The 9,777-nt window shown below is 40.8% G+C and overlaps 1 protein-coding gene across 1 annotated transcript in view; it reads right to left on the bottom strand.

Moving 5' to 3' along the window:
• Positions 1 to 9,777, bottom strand: part of dscaml1 (Down syndrome cell adhesion molecule like 1) — a 99,229-nt gene that overhangs the window by 18,353 nt on the left and 71,099 nt on the right. The window contains exons 10-18 of the mRNA XM_013910469.1: positions 8,157 to 8,435; positions 7,301 to 7,429; positions 6,952 to 7,131; positions 5,355 to 5,560; positions 4,097 to 4,193; positions 3,798 to 3,926; positions 3,405 to 3,572; positions 3,055 to 3,125; positions 2,632 to 2,872 (exon numbers count right to left, since the gene is read on the bottom strand). Coding sequence (XP_013765923.1) covers positions 2,632 to 2,872; positions 3,055 to 3,125; positions 3,405 to 3,572; positions 3,798 to 3,926; positions 4,097 to 4,193; positions 5,355 to 5,560; positions 6,952 to 7,131; positions 7,301 to 7,429; positions 8,157 to 8,435 — 1,500 coding nt within the window. The remainder of the gene's footprint in view (positions 1 to 2,631; positions 2,873 to 3,054; positions 3,126 to 3,404; positions 3,573 to 3,797; positions 3,927 to 4,096; positions 4,194 to 5,354; positions 5,561 to 6,951; positions 7,132 to 7,300; positions 7,430 to 8,156; positions 8,436 to 9,777) is intronic.

Raw genomic sequence — 9,777 nt, 5'->3', positions numbered from 1 at the left:
GCAGGGGCGAGCGGGGAATTTTTTTTTATGTTTTGAAAAATATATTTCATATATTTTTCAGTTCAACTATTTTGAAAAACCAGTGTCGCCATTAGATTTCTAAAGTTCATTGAGGTTATATGGATATTGAGTTTTCAGGGGTATCTGCAGCCTGAAGTTAAACATTGTGCAGATTATTTTTAAATAAAGATATGACTTTGGTAGTTAGTTTATTAATAAATCTATTAACAGACCTTCCTGAAACTCTAAAATACATTTCCATATCAAACTTAAAGTGAGTAAACAGGTGATAGATGAAAGACCATGCCATGTGTCAAGCCTGATGTATAGGACCATTTCTCTTTCTCTGTACAAGCCTCCCTCTGTCTCTGCCAGTCCAGGTGTCCTTTCTATTGGCTACCACTGACCACGAGTCATTCAGGCTTTGAATAAAGACCACTGTTGAAGATGAACAGAAGTCAACTTGTGAGAGAAGGAAGCGCAGGAAGAGAGGAAGAGTGCTGACTGAAAGACAGTGTAATGAAAGAGAAGGATTGGGCCAAGTCCACCAGGGAATTTCTCTGCAGCTGGTGAAGAAAAAGGAGGAGGGAGGAGGATGGAGGACTGGAGGGAAAGGAGAAAGGAGGATCAGAAAACTAAAACATGGTTTTGCATGAATAAAAACTTTAGCTTCCATATCCAAATAATGAGAATGCAACCAAACACAACCCCATTCCCACCTTTACCAGAAGCAAAATAAGACTAAAAATGTGATCAAGAAGGTTAGTGGGTTCAAATGGGTGTCTCTAATAGGGCTTGCTTATACAGATATTTTAAAATAAAAAAACAAAACAAATGAACAAAATAAACCTTACATAAATGACTGCATTAATTTGGGGAAAATAACAATGATGAACTCGGGCTATAGGGAGGAGGACACGCGGGTGATGGGCAGAGGAAGAAGGGAGGAAGAGAGTTAAAAGCAAGGGGAGCAAGGGAAGGGCAGAAAAAGATGAAAAGAGGGATCAGGGAGACAATGCGCTCAGCTGTGGATAATTACAGCAGGAAGCTAGCACAGGGAAAGAGAGAGAGACAAACAGAGAGACAAGCTAATTATAATTATTTTTAGTATGCTTGTTGTTATCACTATTATCATAATGGCCATCAATATCACTGTCGCCACGGTGACAGCCACAGGAAAGAACTGGAGGGCTCTGTCTCTTCTAGACCAATGAGGCTAAGCCAACTGTTCACTGGAAGGACGAATGTGTATGTGATTGGTGTATGTGTGTTTGTTTGTACGTGGTACAAACATGCAAATGTAGATAAACGGAGATTGAGAGAGATAGTATGTAACAAAGATGGCTGTCTGCATTTAGCATGAAGATGAACTGCCCAATGCTAAAGAAACAAAGAGTGAGAAAAGACAAATGAGAACACAAGAAGTGCGACAGATGCAGCCGCCTAGTCCAAAAACTGGAGGCGATGCATCAACCTTAATTCTTTCGAATGGATAAAAGCGAAAAGAAGTCCGTATAGATGTCTATAAGGAAATTACAATACTTCACCTTGTATGTTGTCAGTAAACAGTTTGATCTTAATTGCATATCTTAATTTAATTTGATGTGATGTTTAACTTTTTTTAATTATGGTCAAAAAGATGATATAGCAGGATATGATTTGCCTACCTAAATAGTGACTGCCATAATGCTAATTATGAGTATAACAACTGTCAACTTGTCGTGACTTTCATTTGTTTTATCAGCAGCCAAAAGTCAATTAATGCAGTCGGCATAGAAACCAATACTTAATATAAAAAATTTTTTTTATAAATAAATGATAAAATAATTTTTTTAAGAAGGTGTCTGCCCTTGCAATATAAAGTTTAGCCCTTGAATGTCAGGTTGAAAAGCTAAATGGATCAAATTCAATCACAGGACAATAAACAAGGACAAGGATTCATTGCTCTATTGTGATTGCGCCATCAGTTTACTACACCAGCCTCTTCCATCTTTCCCAAACTGCTTTTAAGCTCGTGTTGCACATTTTTGTCTTTTTGTTGGTCAATTTTTGTCATCAGTTTTTTTTCCCCCAAAAGTATTAACAAATCTCTAATGTGTTTGTTTGGTAAACTATGAATCTTGTGCAACACTTTCCAGCCTAAGAAGAGGGTTTTGCTCTCTAAGTGCTTTTTGTGTTTTAGTCATTCATCCATTCAGCATTAACTCTTCTACCCAATAATGATCGGGACGTATTGCAGTATATACACTCTGTCTACACTCACTTTACATGAATCACAGAGGTTATCTGTGTAGATGGTATTTATAAGGGATTGGAATTTCAACAGCCAATATTCATTCTTGCTGAGGCAACAGAGCGAATGTAGTAATTTGAGGTTATACAGCACGGCATGATTTGAAAGAGACCAGACTGCAAAAGCAAAAAGTACAATGGCATGAGAAATAGTGCAGAGGCTGATATTTCATATGACTGACTTTGTCCTTTTCCACTGCACATTTGCACTTATTTGTTTTATTTGTTCCAATATTGTTACAGGTCATTAAGGTAGCCAACATTTACCTTATTATACAGTCCTACAGACTGTCCTACAATCCCTTTACACGTATGTTGACACAGTTGTGTATTGCTCACCGTCTTCTAGTGTTGTAGCATTGATCTCTGAGCTGGAAGGTCCTGTGCCTGCTCTGTTGAAAGCTTGGACAACCACACCATACTGGGCAAACTTCTTCAGGTTGTCCAGTGTGTAGACCTCACTGTCTCCAGTGGCCTTCATCTCCACGATGCTGTACTGCCCATTACTACCTGGGCCATTTTCTCTGTAACCGATTTGGTAACCGCGGATGACACCGTTCTGCAGCTCCTTCCTTGGAGCCTAAAGGTTTCCATTTGAAAAAAGGTTCTCACATTAGAATCAATATTCATATTTCTAGATTGTGTAATGACATTGACACCTCCACACATACATTAAGATGAAAAATAAGTTAATCTGAAGAAATAATGATAAAATAATATAAGGCAAAGCTGGTCAGGAGACAGATCCTTGAAATGCATTACCTTCCATGTGACCCTGATACTCTGAGATGTCACAGGCTGCAGGATGACATCCATTGGAGGACCATCAGGCTCTATAACAAGAGAGACAATGGGACTGAGTGGAGGCATTGCACTAATGTCAGAAAAACATTATGCAACATTAACATTTCCACGTTTCGTACTTTTTCTTGAATATTTAGATCAAAAGAGGTTTCTTTCAGTTTTATTGAGACTAGCATTCAAAATGATTAGTCAAGGACAGATGTCAGAGTCATAACAGATTCAAACGCTAATTGCTCATACAACAAGCAAAAAATAAAATATTTGCCTACATTCACGCGAGTAGAAAGCAGTGCTGTCAAAAGACTTACGTGCTTCCTCTGTGCTGATAGTGAGTTCCTTACTAGCCTCGCTTTTGCCTATAGCATTGTAGGAGTACATGCGGATACTGTAGACAGATGCAGGATGAAGATCCACTATGTTGGCCTGGTTGTTGGTTGGAGAGATATTTCGGGTGGCATGCTTTAGTTCCCAGGAATCTGACAAAACAGGAGAAAATAACACATTTTACTACTTCAACACTTTGGATGGACATGGGAAGTTGGGAATGCTATTGGCATTCAGTTTAAAATAGCTTCAAATAAAGAGGCTCAAATAAAACAAGCACAAACAGCCTAGCAATTTTCAGTGTAGAATATACTGGTACTTTTAGGGTCTTTTGCAATACTTTAATAAAATAAATCACCGACTTGACTTTTACTCACCTGTTTTGTTCTTGTATTCGATATCGTATGATGTAATTACGCTGTTCCCATCAAATCTCTGTGTCCACCTGAGATTCATGCTACGATCTTTCACTTCTCGCACCTCTAGCTCTGGAGGGTCTGGAGGCTCTGAGGTTTAAAATTAGACAAAGTGAACAAAAGGAGGCAAGAAAAAGGAGGAAAAAAAGGACCACATGAAAGACAAGTTCAAAGGTGAAGAAAGAAGAGCGTAGTTTTGTAGCTTTTATGGTATTAAAGTGAGGATGGTACAGTACATGCTTTTGCACATGGACGCTTACCTTGCACAGTGAGCTGGATAAGGCCTCGTCCCTCTCCGTAAGAGTTGATGGCATGACAAGAGAAGAAGACTGAATCCTCACGCTCTGCTGGCTTGAGCTCAAGTGAGAAAGGCACGAAGAAAAAAATGTCAACGAGAGAAACAACTCTATGTCTGCATAGACAAATTGTGCAAAGCTTTGTGATGAAGAAGCACCTGGGTGAAAGTTTTTGCTTGAACATGTTTTGTTTGGTTTTTAGGCGACTCTGTTCACCTCACTGAAAGGTGCAACAGACACCTGTACACTCGGCACCCACTGCAGTTTGAGTGCCAAGAATTAGTTTTTGCCTAAAAAACATTTGGTTGGTGTGTGAGGTACACATACACCGACAAAACATACAAAACACTTGATCATCGGTGAGGTTGTGACACTCTCTGAATTCAGTGAACACAAAGTTGCTCCTCATTTATGCGTCTCCCTCCATTACCTTTTGTTAATATTTGAAAAACATGGCATCAGCAGGCTAAAGAAGCTCCGTGCTTTCATTTGAGCCTGGCCAGTGCAGAATTTCCGTTTTAAATGAATTAGGAGACAACCCGTGGCTGCTATGACTGCCACGGTATGTTAGAGGAAAATTAAGACATAGAGATATTGAGAATTAGAATTTCTGTTTTGAATCTGGGATAATAAAGTATATCTAATCTTGTATTCTGATAAATTAATTTAATAATAAATTAATTTCTCTAACTGTTTGCTAAATTTGTGGCCAGCACAATTCGAATTTCTAACAACCCCAAACACACAAACTGGTTTTGCTATCTTCTTTCTAATCTTAACGCTATGAAGCACAGACAAGGAAGGTACAAAAGTTGACACTGTACCAAATAGTTTGCTTTGCGTGGTGAAAGTTACAGCTGTTTTCACACGTGAACTCTGGAATCTCTGGAAAATCACCGTGTGATTTTCTGTTTTGGACTGTGTCTGAAGTTGCACCTTCTGATCGGTTAACTGCTAATTTTATGGTAGGGAGCTAGGAGGACAAAGACCGTTTAATGTCTAAATGAAGTTTGTCATTAGTGTTCACACGTACAATGCTGTCGGGTAATATGTTGAAAAATTCAGGGTAGTAGTCTGGGTGTGAAAAAGTAAATCAAAAGAAAAGATTTAAAGCTCATGCATCTGTCAACTGAATAAGAGTCGGTGAGACATTAATGTCTCATTTCATCAGAAATGATCTAGATCTTCTACTATATATAAGTCTTCTTTTTTTTTTTTTTACCTTGAGTGTTGACAGCACCTCATCAGTCTTTTCATTGGGACTGGTGGTAATGGAGTATCGGGGGTTGCGATCGGGGTCGATGACGGTGTCACCCCTTTCCCAGCGGATGATGATGGGCCATTCTCCCCTGGCTGTGCAGTTCAACTCCTTCAAGTGACCCTTCTTAGCCATGGTGGTGTTGGGGTGACTGGTGATCATTGCTGGGACTGGAAGGAGACGGGAAATGGAGTGTGAGATGAAGAGAAGGCAAGAATAAATGGGGTGAAGCAGGCAGAAATGGTAACAGTAAACAGATTGATGAGAGGGATGTCAGATGACAGAAGCAGATAAAAGAGGGGAGAGGGAGGAAGGAAAAGAAAGAGTAAGTGGATAATAAGCAGGGTTTAAGTAGAAAAGCAGAAAGGAGGGAAATAGCAGAGAGGAGAAAGGTGGGATAACTGGCAGTTGAAAAAGGTGGAGTTCAGAGTAGCCAAGTTCCATTGCAGTAAAGTAATGAAGAGCTGTGGTCAATGAGGTAAAGTCAATAAACCTCCTTCCTCATTCCCCAATAGTTAACACTGGGGTCTAGGTGAATGAAGAGGCAAAAACGATACACTCTACCTTTCGTGTACACTCTATACACAAAATCCCTTTACACACTCAATCTTCTCTCCCCAACAGACACACGGGCACACGCACTCATTTACACACACAAAATATCGATCTGAGGAGGCTTCTGCTGTTTTGTTTTCATCACTTATTCATCTCACCCTCCCTCTTTTCCTCTTTTCCTCCCTCTCCGCTGAGTGAAACAGACAGAATTGAGGGAGGCAGAGGAGAGGAACGGTTCAATCAATAACACTAACACCAGAAGGGGAGAGAGAAAGTGAAAGGGAGAGAGAGGGAGAGGGGCAACCCTGTGATAGAAAAACATGATGAAACTAGTAGATAGATTTATGTGCAGCTTGTTATATGTGTCTGCGTGTACAAGTGTCAAAGGGTGCCAGAATATTAAGCCTTGACATCTCTGTCGTGATTACAGATTTTTGGTCAAGGTCAGTGTACTGCATAGTAAAAAATATATTGGCATCATATAACGCTCTACTAGATACTGACAGTCAATGTGTCTGTGTGTGTTTGCATACACATTCTCCATGTGGAGTTTCACATTGCATTACATAGGGTGTTACTGACGTCGAGGGCAGGTTGAAGAGATTGATTGCAGATAATGGTTAAGCTCAAAGTCATTTTGATCGTCTGTAGACAGATCCCGAGAGTCAAAAGATCAATCGCTGAGTTGCTTGCTTTGTCAATGTCTACCGCAGATACACACACACACACACTTTTTTTTCATTCTATACTGCATGTTTTTTCACTTATGTCCACGGTCACCTTTGCTCTTCGAGTCTACGATGGTGCATGTATGTGCGCGTACGGTTGAGCCCAAAGAGAGAGTGTTGCGAGCTGGCTCATTGGTTTGACACGGTTAGTGAGTGCATGTGGATGAGGACCGATAAAGAGGGAGTGCTGGAGCATCCCAGATGGCCTCACTGCAGTCGTCTGCGTAGCGAAGAAGTCATACCCTGCTACATTAACCAATGCAAGTTTGTATACTCACTCTTAACTGTGAGGACCATGCTTTTGCTGATGTCTGAGCCCACGCCGTTGGAGGCCTGACAGAGGTAGAAGCCCCGATCCTCTTCCAGGACATGTCTGATAAGTAAAGAGCCATTATTCATGATCTGAATACGGCCCGTCAGAGGCACAGGGTGGTACTGCTGTGGGTTCCCAATACCCGCTGGACAGAGAGAGAGTGAGCAAAGGAACATGAGATTATGATGTAGTTAACTGCCAGCATATGCATTTTACTTTGCACAGAATAGATATGACAATGTGCAGAGAACAGCTGACGGAGGCACATCACAGTACATAAGTAAAGAATTTAGGATCGTATAAAACTCATGTACCTAATGCACCTTTGGCATGCTTCCACATGACCTTAGGAGGAGGGTATCCATCAACAGAACAGTTCAGGATAGCTGACTTCCCATAGATCCCATCCTGGTTATTGGGCTGCACCACAAACCGAGGAGGCACTGGAGAATATTAAACACGAGATTCATATTTCTGTTATTATTTCAATAACCTCTAATGTTTAGTGAGGAAATGGAGATGAGTATGAATTAAAAAAAAACAACATATACTAAGAGTTATCCTCAGTTGAAATTTTGATAGTTGATGATGATGGAGAGCACTGTTTAACAAGTTAATCAACTGAAATGAGACTGCAAAGGCCATGGAATGTAATTCATATACATTTTAAACTCATCAAACTATTCAGTCACCGTTTAAAAGTATCCCTGCATCCTCTCATCGTGCAGGTTACACTTTTTACCTTAATATTTCAAGTTGTTCAAAAAAAGGCTTTGTCTGAGGTGACATAGACTTCGCAAAAAATAACCCTTTCTTCGAGTGTTAATGTGCTGATAATTAAAGAGAGAAAAATCAAATGTTATTTGAGGGATGTGGAGATGTCCTGTAATACTTTAAAAATCTTATCTTTTTTGTGTTGTGTTGTGTTTTGAAAAATTTGGTATTAAACCAAAAAGGTATTGGAATATCAAAATTAGAAGTTAAGGATCCAGTGCAAAATCACTTCTGCTGTTTGATTTTTGACCATTTTTATTTCTATCATCCAGGTCCTCCATCTTTATTCAAGTGGAATACCAAATCTCCAAAGTGCTCCTTTTTCCTCCATTTGTCCTTCATCCCTTTCTAAATATCTCTTTCATATTCTCTCTTTTGTGCTCTTTCTTTTCTTACCTGTAACCGTGAGCTGCCTCTCTGTGCTGACAGTGGCAGCATCATTGCTGGCAATGCAGGTGTAGTTGCCATTGTGCTTGAGCGACACCTTCGATATCTGGAGGGAGCTCATGAACTCCTTCGTGTCGATAGTGATGCCCGAAGAGGGCACGATCTCCTGGCCATCCTTGCGCCATGTGATGCGTATGGGCATGTCCCCAGACGACACCACGCAGGCAATGTACATCAATTTACCGATGGAAGTCGGAGGAAAGTCAAATGGCTGGATCAGTGGAGGAACTGAGACAGGTAGAAAAGACAGAGAAATTGGATGAAAGAGTCCAAAAAATAACCAAAACAAATAAGAGAAATACAAGGTCCAAGGAATAGTGGGAGGGTGAAAGTATGGGAGAAATAGTGAAATGAAATAAAAGAAGATAAGTAAAAGAGATAGAATGGTTGGATGAAAGAGAGTGGAAAATGGAAAAGGCAAGGGTACATAAAAAGGCAAGGACAGGCAGCGGGGTGAAATAAAGGGTATATAGAGAGAAGTCAGTCTAAGGCAAAGAGAGAATGGAAATAAAGAAAAAAAAGAATGAAAACAGTTAGAGGGCTGTTTAAATGAGCAGGGTGAGTAAAAGGTGAAGACACAGATTTTAGGCAGATATGAATAAATGAAGTATAGAGAAGAGAGACCGAGTCAGATGTGAAGGCATAGAGAGGATATGGGCAGACAGACAGTTTTGAAGATTCAGGGGCATCTCGAGGACATGGAGTGGGAGAGTGAGTGGTGCAAAGGGAGAAGAGGTGAAATGAGAAAAACAGTGAAGAGATAAAAAAGACTGTGTTAGACTGGGCATGGTTCAGAATCTATCATTTTCAGCTGACAGTCTGATTGGTAAACTAGTGGTCCAACTGTCTGTGAGACTGCGGGAGATCAAAAACATGATTTCTTGAGTCTTTCATCTAAGCCTTCACTCCCAAAAGCTTCTGCAGCCCGGCCTACTAGCCCACTACCCACTCTGCAGCCGCCTGTGCCCCCTACCAACCCCTCCACTCCACCCTACCCTGCCCTGCTAAAACCAGCCCATAATAGCTGCTCTAATTAGAGCCCCATCCACAGGGGGAAGAAGAGTGTTACCATGGATACCGGCAGAGGTGATGGTGGTGGTTTGGAGTGGGGGATGAAGTAGAGGTTGTTGTTGGTGGAGGTGGGGGGGACTACAGCTGAGACATCTGGGGGATTTAATCTGGGCCTCGTTAAAATTCATCTAATTAAATCAAAGACATGACAAGCACACATTCATACAAGCACATACCTAAACCCGGCAAACGTATGCATGCACGCAAATGTGCCTGTATACTCACATGTGCAAGTATGCACAGACCACTGAGCCACACAAATTTCACACATCATGCCAATGTCAAACAGACACACACACACACACACACACACACACACACACACACACACACACACACACACACTGCACGCTTATACTCGACAACATCCTAAAACAAACACATTGTTCTGTTGCAGCTGAGAGCAGAGACAAACATACAAGGTGACATGCAGAATACACACTCATAGTCATCTCTCTCACACACACACAGACACACACACATTTTATATATATATATA

The sequence above is a fragment of the Pundamilia nyererei genome, unplaced genomic scaffold (assembly GCF_000239375.1).
Source record: "Pundamilia nyererei isolate P.nyererei 1_Seehausen unplaced genomic scaffold, PunNye1.0 scaffold00003, whole genome shotgun sequence".
Classification (NCBI taxonomy): domain Eukaryota; kingdom Metazoa; phylum Chordata; class Actinopteri; order Cichliformes; family Cichlidae; genus Pundamilia; species Pundamilia nyererei.
The sequence above is the reverse complement of the archived record's forward strand: the minus strand, read 5'-3'. Positions and strand labels throughout refer to the sequence as shown.